The sequence below is a fragment of the Passer montanus genome, unplaced genomic scaffold, assembly GCF_014805655.1.
Source record: "Passer montanus isolate IOZ18808 unplaced genomic scaffold, ASM1480565v1 scaffold79, whole genome shotgun sequence".
NCBI lineage: Eukaryota > Metazoa > Chordata > Aves > Passeriformes > Passeridae > Passer > Passer montanus.
In genome coordinates, this window is record NW_024373145.1 from 371585 (window position 1) to 384666 (window position 13082).

Consider the following 13082-nt stretch of genomic DNA (forward strand, 5'->3'; position numbering starts at 1 on the left):
TTACTGAGACAACCTGCTCCCCAAGTGATGTAAATTGGGAATAACGGCACGACTGCATTCCTTCGATTTCAGTGGAAAACCTGAGGGACGCCACCCCGGGCTGAACAGAGAGGAGCCTGAAGCCAGGAACGTTCCTGAGTTGTGCTGGGGTTGCCCGTATCGGCAAACGCATCCCGGCTGGCGGCGGAGCGGCTCCCGGTGCCGCGGCTCCCCGCGGAGCCCTCACGGCGGCAACTCCGTCATCCCGCGCGGGCGGGGCGCGGGCGGCCCACGCGCCCTCTCGCGATGTTTCCAGGGCCCGGCGAGACTCGGCGGCGGCGCGGTTGCCAAGGGCCGCGGCCGCCCAAGGTGAATCCCGGCGGGCCGGGCGGCGGCGGGGGCTGCGGGCGGACACTGGGAATGCGGGATCCCGGGATACCGGGCGGGGGGAAGCGTGGCGGAGCTGAGCGGCTGCCCGAGCACAGCTCGCCTGCGCTCTCAGCGCTAGCTGAGGGAAGCACCTGGGCAGGCGTAGCCTCTCCCGGCGCCTGGGGACAGACCGGCTGCTCCCCTCCTTTGCGGGCTGTCCCGGGAATGCCGCCTGCCGCCCCGCCCTGGTGCGCGGCCGAAGGACGGAGGGGGAAGCGCCGGTAGGGGCAGGGATTGTCGCGCTGCTCGCGGTCTGGGAGCTGCTCCCCTCGGCTTGTGGCTAACATTGCCGAGCGGAGGCTGGTGTGAGGATAGATGCTGGCAACAACAGGCCGCTTCTGAATTCTGAAAATCCTGCCTGAGATGTGGGGCAGGATTTTCATCTGGGATAGTGCGGGACCTCGAAAAGACTGCCCTAACTGGGCTTTGGGTAAAGTTGTAATTTTGGGAGAAAATGACCATTTAAGTGTTGCCTGGAAACAGAGTGGGGGAAATACCTGCTGGGAAATAACCCCCAAAGCAACAGCTACCAAAAAAACAAGCACAACAAACCGCAAACCTTTGCAAATGAAATGTAAGATATGTATCTTAGTGATTACATAAGTCAGGTAAGACTTTTCGAGGCAAACTGGAGGTGAAGCTGCAATATTGTCATGATTTCTCTCTATGAATAACCTGAGCAGGGCTTTGCACTGATTGCCAGCAAGTATCTGGATACCTTGCACTTCTAAAAATGCCTAGTTATACAAAAACACTTGGTGATTTCCACCCCCCCGGGAAACATTGTCTGATGTTTATATAGACCTAAAAGTGCATTGACTTTAAGTGTCTTGAGATTCTATAAGAAAAAGAGGGCTGCAAATCCGTGATTTAAGATTATTGCAAGGGATTTAGGATGTTTTGTTTGTTTGCTCTGAGTTTAGTTTAATGAAATTTCTGGTAGGATGATTGAGTTAATATTGAGTAATGATAGATCTAAGTAAAATGTTCAGCAACTGTGTTACTTACTAGAGAACAGTGTTACCTTGATGAACTATTATCTTTCATTGAAGATAACTCTTTTCCAGCTGATGCTAGATTTTTTTTTTCTTTTTCCTCTGGTTGATACTATTTGATGCTTAAACAGCAATTTGCTATATTGTCTCTTCCAAGTGTGTGTGTATTGTTTATTCATAGGTTCTTAGAGAGTCTTTTATTTTTAATTCAGAAAAATCAAATATCTCTAAGTAATTTTCCCTTAAATAGGCTATAAATATATAAGCTAAAACTGCCACTGAGGTTTGAAAGTCTTCCATGGCATATAATGATTTTTAAGCCATTGATTAAGATTAAAAATGAGCTCACGTATTTTTTTTTCAGTTCTTGAAAATTTAACTGATTGTCTTCTGAACTTGGCAGATGTTTCCAGTTTCTCACTGCTTCTTCTCCTCCCAATTTTTCCCAGTAGTTTCCATTTAATTTGACAGGACTCTGTCACGTCACTGCTGTTGATTAGCACAGGGTAATTAAACTGTTCTGATAATTCCACCTGGCCCTTGCAAAAGCTGACAACACTTTCAGTCATGGGCACAGCAATAGCTCTGAGCAGAGGGATTCCAAAGTCAGAACTGGGTAGTAATAATGGATGAGAAGCAGGTGAGAGACTATTTATCAAGTTTTCTTATCAAAATACAGTAATTATATCTGTAAAACCTTCCCTCCTTTTATTTTTTTTAGCTTACCATGTGGTCTTGTGCCTTTATCATGGGCAAGTACAAAGGGGAATATTCAAACTTTTCTTAATGTACTATCTCCTTTAGGAATATTGTGCTACAATATCAGGAGTTTTAGTGAAACTGATTTGATTGTTGTGTTTTCAGTTGGTCTTAAGATAAACTCTGTCAAATATCTCCTGTCTGTGATTATGCCTTTTGATGAAAATCCTGTTGGTAACAGTAAAAAAGTGGGAATTTAAGGGATTTGTGCTTTTCTTAGCATCTTGAGGAAAAACAAAACTATGAGAGTTTCTTATTCTTCTGTTTGTTTTCTGCAGATGTCTCACTTTACCAGTGAAGATGAAGCTCTATTACAGTCTATGCTTAGACAGTTGCTGCAGAGTGTGAAGGAAAAAATCACTGGAGCTCCATCAGTAGAATGTGCAGAAGAAATTCTCTTGCATCTGGAGGAAACGGATGAGAATTTTCACAAGTAAAAATATTTTTTGCTATTTTTAGTCTTTTTAAGAAGTTGGTATGTCAAACCGTACTATTCCTGGGAAATGTCTATACTTTACATTACTTTGTAAATGTGTGTGTATTTATACACATGTAGATATTCCTGTCACTAATCAACTCTCAGATGATGCCAATTTAAAGAATAAAAGTAACGTTGCCATTTTATTGGTTTGCTTTTTTCCTCATCCACTCTTGCTGATATATTTTTGCTGTAGTAGTAATTCATGAGCTGTTTGTGAGAGAGGAATTTACAAAGCTCTGATGCATGTGCACACATGAAAAGGAGCTAGAAGAAGTAGTCACTGGAGACTCTCAGTATACTTGATACCTGCTAGACAGCATAGTTGTGTTTTTCAAAACAGAGTACTTTTTCAGAGGGCCATTGGCTTCCATATTTGATTGTTCTCTCTAGCCTATGTTACTGAACTGTCTTATCTTTCTATTCCAATAATTCTTTTAGTTTATGTTGTAAGTAAAACAGAAATGTATCCCCATCACACTTCTGTTAAATCAGATTTGACAGTGTGACCTCACATGCAATGTAAATTTCTAGATCCCATGCTCTTCTTTCCTTTCCATGATGTTATAACTTGATTATATTTTACTACATTGGAAATTTTTAGTACATGGTTTATGCAACCAAGACAACATCAGGCTAAAGTGACCTGAAGACATTTTAAGAAGAAAGAGCTCTGTGATTTGACTTCTGAAAAAACTGATAGGGAACCAGCTTTCTCAGAAGTGGCCCTATTTACATTCTCTTAAATTTACCTAGGTATTAGCATTCCTTTGTCAGTGGTAGGAGTTAGGTAAAAGTAAAAAAGTGAAGTAGAACTAGGGTTTATCTAAAATTTCACTGTAATTTTAAAATCTTGACACTTGCATATGTTCTGAAGATTCTTTAAAAGGTGTTTTAGTTCAGTTTTAGTTTTTGTTACCAATGTATTTCACTGTAATTTTAAAATCTTGACACTTGCATATGTTCTGAAGATTCTTTAAACGGTGTTTTAGTTTTTGTTACCAATGCATTGAATTACACTGTTGCTTGTACTTGTGAATTTTGAATAATAGGTTGCTGGGTGACAAGCATGATAATAAAATATTTTGGTTGTAAACATGTCAGAGTTGAAAGAATGTAATTCTGAAAGACAAAAAATATTTAGAGAAGATATATACAATAAAGCTTAAACAAAAAAACCCCACTATTTCTGACAATTTTTTTGAGAACCTAATAGAATACCCAGGGTGAGGGAATAAGGTCTGTAAGTGGTTGAAGCAATGCCTATATAGCTTTTCCTTTTGCAGCAGTGAAACCTTGACATCCATTACTCTTTTTTTGTATGTTAGAAAATTGGCAATCCTAAAAATACTTCTTTTCGTGAGAACACTTATAATTTACATTTAATGGAAAATCAAGTGATCTTTACATTCAGAATATGAGGATTACTGTCTGGTGCTGCAATATTTCTGGAGGTATTCTTATCTTGTTTGCGACCCATGGCGGTGCAGACTGGTTTTCGTGGAAAGTCAAGAGGTCATATGGTCATTTATAAGTGAGGCCATTAAGAAACTTTATCCTTAACCTATCCATCCAGAGTGCAAGGTCTGTTAGTAGTAGTGTGTGCTTTTGAATTGTGCAGTGCTCTGGTTCAGCTCAGCATTTGAGCAGTACTGTTTCTGCCTCGTGCTTATTTTGACACAGTAATTTTACAAGATTTTGAGGCCTTGCTTTACCCTTTGTTCCCACTTTGACATAGAAAAGACAGAAATGCAGGATCCTCAGAAAGCTAATAAAAAGGAAAATTGAATCAAGTAAAAAACTTCTGTGCAGTAGTAGACAAAAGGATTTTAAATTACATAAGTAGCATGTTTTCTGTTATATTAGAAGTATTTTAACACCCAGGTGTTATTCCTTTGTAAGTCCTACCAGATCAGTCTGAATTGATTCTGCCTATGAAGAAGTAGTATTGTCATTGCTGAAACGCATAATTGTTACAAAACATGTCTAAGGTGGAAGAATAAGGCCGAAGATGAAGACTAGAACCTCATCAAAGTAGTGGTGTGAACAGCGATGTGGTTACTGTATATTTCAGAGTGAAGGAGTCACTGCAAAAACATATACCCTGGAAGTGTTACCCTTATAGAACAAAGGGGAGACAGTTTCATGAAAGCTTTCGTGCAGTGGAGAGTTGTGTGCAATTTCATAAATGAAAACAAAAATAAGCTTTTTTTGTGTACTTCTTGAGATGTATTTCTGTTACTTTCACTGAGATTAAGAATGGAAAGGTAGGGGAAAAGAAAAATGCTGACATACTTGATGGAACCTGAAGTAGGCAATCCAGTGAGGAAGTATCTATCATGATACAATTTTGTGTGCTTTGTTGGTTTTTTTTTGTTTTTTTGTTTTTTATCCAAGTTAATGTGAAGTAGTTGCGCATCTACTTTTGAATCAATGAAAATAAAATGATGCATGTATTGTTACTATATGATTACTTTTTTATATGTTTCTGTTTGCCTTGCCCTTTATACAAATCACAAGTCTAGCCAAAAAGGGAAGTTGATTTATTCTGAGCACTATTCTAGCAATTTCTATAGCTAATATAAAGTTGTAAGACCCAGGGAGAGTCTTTAGTTTGAGATCTCTCTATGATTATTCTGTTCTGTTAGCAAGTGTATTGTCTGGGGGTATCTGATCATAAGACTGCAAAGTGGTGAATTCTTGAATTTGATATGTTTGTGTAATCACAGATGGCTGTTTTGTTAGTTTGATTGAGATCTGTGTATTGTCATGACACATAGAATTTCATAGGCCATAGGTCTTCTCATATGCTCTAATTTATAAACTGTCTTCTGTGTGTTTTCTAATTGTGTATGTATGATGCATAAATAATATTACCAGACAGTATATACTCTAGGACATCTTCAGAGTGCTACGAGGAATGTTTCTTTTGGAATTTGAAATTTCTTGATACTCTTTGTTTATTGTCTGCAAAACCTTTACCTTTTGTCTGAGTGGATCTTTATTTTTAGAAGAAGCACGAAGTGAAAATGTGCATTTTGGTAAACTAGCTATTGGCTTTGTTTCTTCTTCTTGGTATTGTTTCTTCCTACAACATGATGGTACTCACCATATTGAAGAAAATCAAACTGTAATATGTTATTTTACACTCCTGAAGTTTATTTCCATGCAAGTCATAAACTCTTACCTCAGGGTAACAGATGTTCTGGGACAGAAGATAGTGGTTGTTGATATAATATTGAAAATGTTTCATGGTGAATTCAAAGAGATATAACATTTTAATTTTGCATGTTTATTACAGCTATGAGTTTGTGAAATACCTTAGACAATACATAAAAAAGACTGTGGGACCTGTGATTGAAGAGGAAACAGAAAAATGTACCTCTGCTCAAAGCCAGGGTGAAATATCTGGCTATGACACACTTGTCCAACATCTTACTAAGAAGGCCCGTGAATCAAAAGAGTGAGTATATACCTGAAATTCACATCTCTATTTCTTCTTTGTCTTAGTCTTCTTTTTGCTTTGCTAGAATGTGTTTTGGAAAAATAAGATCTGAACCAATAACAGTTCTGAACATGTAACTCTGAACATGTAACAAGCAAAATCAGTGCTAAGAAATTCAGATATTCCCACCCTATATTGCAATTTGTTGTGCTTTGTCTCACCCAGGAATTAAGGTTGAGAACAATTGCATAAAAAAATAGGTACCAAATATGTGAAATTTTTGATGTATTTAGGATTTTAGCATCATTGGTTATTTTTACGTGTTGCAGAATAAGAAAATAGGAAAATAGATGTTAGCATGAAAATTTTTTAGATTATGTTGTTTGTATAATTTTGTTTCAAGGATCAGGACCTTAGGGTTTTGTGTGTATTAAAATTGGTAAAAGAAACTCCAATGAACTAAATATGTATCTTATATTTTTAATTTGACATGTAGGAATATAATAAAGCACAGTACGATAATCTCTATCGTTGATGAATGTAAAATAAATAATTGTAGCATTAAAGTCAAAAATAATTTGAAATAAAACATCAACATTTTATGATAGGATGCTTTTCTGAAGCAATTTTTTATTTTGAATTGCATCCTTGTGGATATTATTTTTCAATTTGTGGAAATTAGAAAAACATGGGTTTTGTTGAAAGAAAATTATTTTGTGTGCATGACCTGTACTCAAGATCTTGAATCAAGATGATATTCACTTCTACTGGATCTGCGCAGGGTTTATAGCAAAAGAAAAATTGGATGTTGAGCTACAGGAAACAAACAGTAACAAGGATGAGAACTGACCTGTTCTCTCAGGGACAGATCCTCCTTTTTGGTGGACTCATGTTGTTCTTTCTTAAGAACATCCCAAAATAGAATTATGATAGTGGTATTTCATTGAATGGTTCTAGAAGGGAACAAAAGGAGTTTTGTTGTGATTTTAAAACATCATTAACTGAAAGATGAAAGGTACATATGTTTCCTTGCCCAGTTTGGATTTGTATTCATTAATTTCTGTAAATTCAGTGAATTCAAGTCCAATTAGCATATTAGCATTACATTATATCCAGTTATTTATGATGTAGTGATTCCTTTTTTTGTTTTTTACATAGTGATTTTTATATTCTTATATATTAAAATCATCTTTACTTTGAAGATACAGAGAAATGATCCATGCCTTGAAGAATGTCATGATGGTTGTGGTAGAATCTTTGATTAACAAGTTTGAGGAAGATCGGATGCATGATAAGGAGCTGGCTAGTAAAGCAAAGAAAGAACGTCAGAGTGGCTATTACACAGACAACTGTTCTGACAGTGACTCCTCCTTCAACCAAGTACAATGGGTTTTCTCTCTATGTTATGAAATAAATGTGATACTGCAAAATTGTTAAGTTTTTTTTCAGTGGAATGGCCCTAGAGAAAGATTAATTTTTCCCATCTTTGTTATATCTTAAACCCAAACTATTTGCTTTTCTTTCAGTTTTAAGTACTAGGCTTATACTAGCTACTTTAGGCATCATATGCTAGATGAGATCAATATGATGCCCATATGCACCAAAGTACCTATCCAAGTATGGTATAGAAAGATAAAATAATTACATCATCTAACTTTTGTGATTTTAGAAGCCAAACAACTTCAGAAGCCAAATAATGTGCAGTTCATTTCCAGACTGCTGTACTAGGCTACATTTCTTGCTGAATATATTATTGTAAGGGACTTTTTGTAGCTACAGAAAATGTTGAAGTAAAGCAAACAAAATATGTCATAGTGATTTCATTATCATAAGTTTAACTTTGGGCAAGCAGCAGAAAACATTTGAAATGTTGACTTTACGGTAAAATTAGTATAAATGTTGAAGTCCTAATTATTAAAAGTAAATTAGGAATCAGAAAGACTGATTATTTTAATCTTCTGCTGTTCAGTTTAATAAAATATACTAATGATCATTTTATAATGTGTATTACAGAGTTATGCATTCATGAGTCAAGAACAATTGCAGCTACTCACAGAAAAGCTTGACCCTAGTCAGCCCAAGGAAGTAAGTTTAAAAACAGAAATAGAATGTTGATACAAATGAATGTTTTTGCATATTGTAGAGTAGCCTGTATGTACATACGAGTTCCTATATACCTGAGTGGATACTTGCCTTTATTAGTTCATTTATCTTACCTTCAGGGCAGAAGCTACTCTGCAGTGCAATATTTCATTGTTTGTAACCATCTGGTTCAAAAACTAGTGTTGCAGCAAGTATCTATATTTTTTAGAGATCTGTGTGCTATAGATTTCTTTTGAACTAAAAATGACAAGTTGTTCCATGATAAATAAAATTACTGAACATTATTTGTCCTGTATACATGTCCCTTGCCCTTCTTGGTAACTTCTCTGTTGCCCTTTGAGTTACCCCTGTCTGGAGGGAGAGATGCCTGCTTGATTTGCCAACAACCTGCTGCCAAATGGAAAATATAAATCCAAGTTAGGTTTGTTGTCATGTCAGTGGCAGTACTAATTTGTGTCTCTAACCAACAACCAGCACCAGCTGCTGGCACTTTTGAAGCTTGGAAAAATACCAGTTTGAATGTGCTGCCTTGATAAGACTTGTTGGGGCTTGTCTGGCTGTTGAAACAGGCATGGTACGTAGGAGATGGTACAAACAATTTTTTCTATTAGAAAACCAGCTAAAAAGTTTGATGCTATTAAATGTTATTAAAATGTCTTACAGTTTCTTTCAGTAAAATGAAATAAATTGCTGGAGGTAACAGTTGTCTGTGAATTGAAAAAAAAAAGTTACTTGAAATTACTTAGAATGCTGATGAAAATTCAGCAGTATAACACAATGTCTAATAACTGTGTCTGCTTCTCCTAGCTGAGAGCTTTAGAGAGCTATATTCCCCAGTTTCAAAATATTTGATTACAGGCAGAAAATAAAACATAAACCTTGCATCCACTATTGAAAACCCAGTTAAAATGGTTTTATTGCTTCTTTGAATGCACACATTTTCCCTACTCAGTGATGTAGTGTTTTGTCTAAATAGCTGTAAAAAATATAGCAGAAGATAAGTATTTGTTATTCCTTATCTATTCTACAGCCAAGTTGTGTTGCTTCCTGTCCTCTCTCCCTCTGACTTGTAAATTACAAATTTCAGAGGCTGCTGTGAATGGGTTTTTGTTGTTTATCTTTATGACTGCTCTAGGTTCGCCAAGAAGCTTTGCAGACGCTGTGCTTGGCCCCTGCCTCTGATATCCTGAGCTCTGAGAGTTGGCCAAGTCTGAGTAAGCATCTGACAATCTCTCTCGCAGATCCTGATGCAACATTCAGTGTAAGGGAATGTTTTGTATCTAATAATCAGATTTGTATCCAAAGAAAGGACTACCAAAGAGGTGTAAGAAGTTACACCTATTACATATTATAAGTAGTCAAGCAGGGATTAAGACATTTTATTATTTGTGTGTGAATCACATAAACTATTTTTTTAAGTAACAGAAATACAGGGTTCCATTACATTTTGGTTTAAAGGACTGCAAGACTTTCCATAGGATTTTGAGACTCCAGAGTAGTCATCTGCATTTCTTTTAATGGCAGTGAAGACATTTAAATTTCTTTTAGCAGAAACCCATGTAAAAAGAATGGACAAAACTGCTCTGTAAAATAGGTCATGTTAATATTTCCTGTTCAAGTCACGTTTATGCCCCATGATGATGAGAAAATGATACATAGTAATATGACACAGGCAGTGATGAGGAAAAGAAATGACAGCAGCTTAAATGGCTTTTAGGTTATTTATTATGTCAATTAAACTTCTTTGCTTCTTCACATTTTAAAGTGATTACCAAATAAATAGGAAAGTTGCCCCAGCTGCTGTCATATATTTCTCTTTCATCTGAGTTCTACAGTTTCTTATAAAACAGTGATAATTACAAGTTACTGATTCTTAATGGAAAAGTAATTTTCCTTGGTCTGCTTTGTAACTCAGTGAGGCTTTACATTGGTGCTGTAGTTCAAGTATTTGAATAAAATTTCCTTTGAACTGAGATTTCTGTGATCAGAAACTGTATTTTTATAAAGTATGCTTAAAAGTATCTGTACAGATGTCTGGATGAATAATATTAAGAATAAATGAATTAAGAATAAGTGAAGTATTGATTATTTTGCAATTATAATACACAGTTAATGACTAATCCATTGCTTGCTTTTTGCACCCTTAGGAGAAAATTCTTAGGTTCTATGCAAAAACCTTTTCTTCTTCTCCATTTAATATGACAAAAGAAGTCTATATAAGTTTAGGTATGTACATTTAATTACATTTCAAACTTTGTGGGTCATGTACTTTTTGAAAAGTTAAATTTTATCATGAAGACTGTATAAGACAGTCTGTTTTGTCACTGGTGTCATGGAGCTGAAGTGATTTTTTTGTTGTTTGGTTTCTCTTTTTTTTTTAGCACGACACTTGGAGTTGTACTTTCTTTCTGAAGAATATTCTCTTCATATTTCAGTTGGTCTGGATGTATCTAACTCAGATGTAAATCGTTTACTTAAAAAGGTATAAATGAACTTTTTGTAGCTTTTCTGTCATTACTGAAACATTATGCATTAATTATTTTTAAATTTTAATAATTATGTTCTCAGGTTCGCCTTTTAAATGAGTACCAAAAAGAAGCACCATCTTCCTGGATTCGACATCCAGAAAAGTATGTTACCTTCAACACCCTGTAACTATTTCTTAATTTAATAGTTATTGACATGAAATAATATGTATGTAATTTTAGCAAAGGCTTGATTATAGGATGCACAGTGGCTGGTCAGTGACAACAGGGGAAATAAAAGCAGAGGGTGGAAAAAGTAAAATGAGGAAGTTGCATAGGAGTCATATTTAGCTTACTTAGCTTTTGGAGTCTTCTAAGTACTTTTGAACCAAAAATAATTTGGATGTAAGTGTAGCAAGTGTAATACACTTAGAAGTTGTAATAACTTAGGAGAATATAGATGCATATTAATTTTATTCGTGGTATTACAAATAATTAATGCCCATACAAGAGCAAGTTAAAGATAATGCTGTTGGTATTAATGATTTATCTGAACAATGTTTTATTGGAAGATTGTTCTTGACTGTTACTGGTTGAAGGACTTCAGTGATTTTTTTTATTTCCTGTCCATTTTTTCCTACTTGTGTCTTAAGGTACATGGAAGAAGTAGTGGAGAGTACCTTGTCACTTCTGTCATTAAAACACAAGCCTAATCATCCTGCCTCCCCAGACTTCCTGAGTCCAATGCACTTCTTGGCCTTGCTAGATATCAAAGCAGTGTGGTTTAAGAAGTGGACGGTAAGCAAATAACCTGCAACCCACCAACACATAACTTGTTCATGTAAGACATTTATTTTGAAAAGTTATGGTTCTGACATCACAGATCTATTGTGTCTTATAACAGCCTATACTGAGAACTGTAATTAAGGAAGTGCAGATTCTTTTTAGACTTTTATGTCCACTGCTTTTCAATATTACTCTCCACCTCAATTTCTGTTCAGTTACTTGTTTTCATGAAATTTAGGAGGATTTTCTGTGCTTTGGAAGAATTTTCTCCCTTTGGAAGAACTGACTGTCAGCCATTAAAAGATGGAAGTATTTTTTTGGAAGAAGTGATGAGCGTGAAAGAACACATATGTATTACACACTACACATAATTGCTAACTTTAGTGGACATTAGAACTTTTTCCAGCCTACCATATATAAACTTACAATTTAGGATTTACTTGGCAATTTCGAAATACAAAATTTAGCATTTCAGTGTGGTTATTGGTTTTCCCTTTTAACTACAAGTTTTACTACACTTTTTTCCTAATTCTTTTATCTACATGTTCTACTACATTTTTTTTTCTAATGATATAAGGGTCTTTTTTGTCATAAGTGTACTGCAAACAAAAGTCTCAGTTGAGTATAATACTGGCTTACTCGAGCTGGAGTTCAATACATTGAATATGTAATATATATGGGATCTCTACTAGAACAAAATCAGAGATAATTTATACTTTTTAGTTAAAAACTGGAACATTTCTTTGTAGTTGACATTACATCTTCTTTGTCATTCAAGCATGCACATTACAGCAGAAGAGTGGTATTTAGGCTTCTGGAAAGGAAATATAAATCCTTGGTAAGTACTTCTGTTAATATACTGTATTGATTATATATGCAATAATAGTCTGTAAATAAAATTTATTGATAGAACACAGGGTAATGGCTTGAACCTGAAAGAGGGTAGATTTAGATTAGACATTAGGAGGAACTTCTTTTTCTGTGAGGGTGGTGAGACATGGGAAAAGATTCCCTAGAGAAGCTGTGGATGCCCCTCCCTTGGAAATATTCAAGGCCAGGTTGGATGAGGGTGTAAGGCGTCCCTGCCCCCAAGACATTGTTTGGAACTAGATCTTGAAGATCTTTCAGTCCAGGCCATTCTACAATTATATGAATTACAAGGCATGTTTATTTGCAACTTAGTCTTTTTTGCACATAGTGGTTTGTACAATTTTTGTGTTGTTGTTGTTTTGGGGGTTTTTTTTTGTTTTATTTTTTTGTTTGGTTTGGGTTTTTTTTTGGTTTTGTTTCCCTTGTTGTTGTTGTTTTATGTTTTATGTGTAGGGTTGTTTTTTTTTTTTTTGGTTTGGGTTTTTTTTTGTTTTTGTTTCCCTTGTTGTTGTTGTTTTGTGTGTAGGTTTTTTTTTTTTTTTTGGTAGCTATTCCATGTTCTTCAGCTAGATAAACCTTTTGGATTTTTGAACTTTTTTGTCAATTTTTCTTTGCTTAAATGGATAATTGATAAATGCAAAGAAGCATATATGGCCAGCTCAGTGTAAGGGGAATTTGGATATTTTATTGCAGGTGTTTACTTAGTATTATAATTTATTAGTTTGTTATGTTTCATTCATACTTAGAATTATTTCCAAAAAAGCATAAAAATG

At 35.7% G+C, this 13082-nt stretch overlaps 1 protein-coding gene across 3 annotated transcripts in view; it reads left to right on the top strand.

Annotated features, from left to right (window-relative positions):
* Positions 1-297: 297 nt before the first annotated feature.
* TBC1D32 (TBC1 domain family member 32) overlaps positions 298-13082 on the top strand; it is a 75993-nt gene continuing 63208 nt past the window's right edge. Inside the window, exons 1-11 of one of the 3 annotated variants that reach the window (XM_039731610.1) lie at positions 298-348; positions 2441-2595; positions 5942-6103; positions 7288-7465; positions 8099-8170; positions 9324-9449; positions 10336-10414; positions 10570-10670; positions 10757-10818; positions 11307-11451; positions 12218-12277. In XM_039731610.1, the coding sequence (XP_039587544.1) occupies positions 2441-2595; positions 5942-6103; positions 7288-7465; positions 8099-8170; positions 9324-9449; positions 10336-10414; positions 10570-10670; positions 10757-10818; positions 11307-11451; positions 12218-12277 (1140 nt within the window). In that variant the 5' untranslated portion in view covers positions 298-348. Of the gene's footprint in view, positions 349-915; positions 1017-2440; positions 2596-5941; positions 6104-7287; positions 7466-8098; positions 8171-9323; positions 9450-10335; positions 10415-10569; positions 10671-10756; positions 10819-11306; positions 11452-12217; positions 12278-13082 lie in introns of those variants that run through there. The other 2 variants (XM_039731609.1, XM_039731611.1) reach the window with 2 other exon arrangements.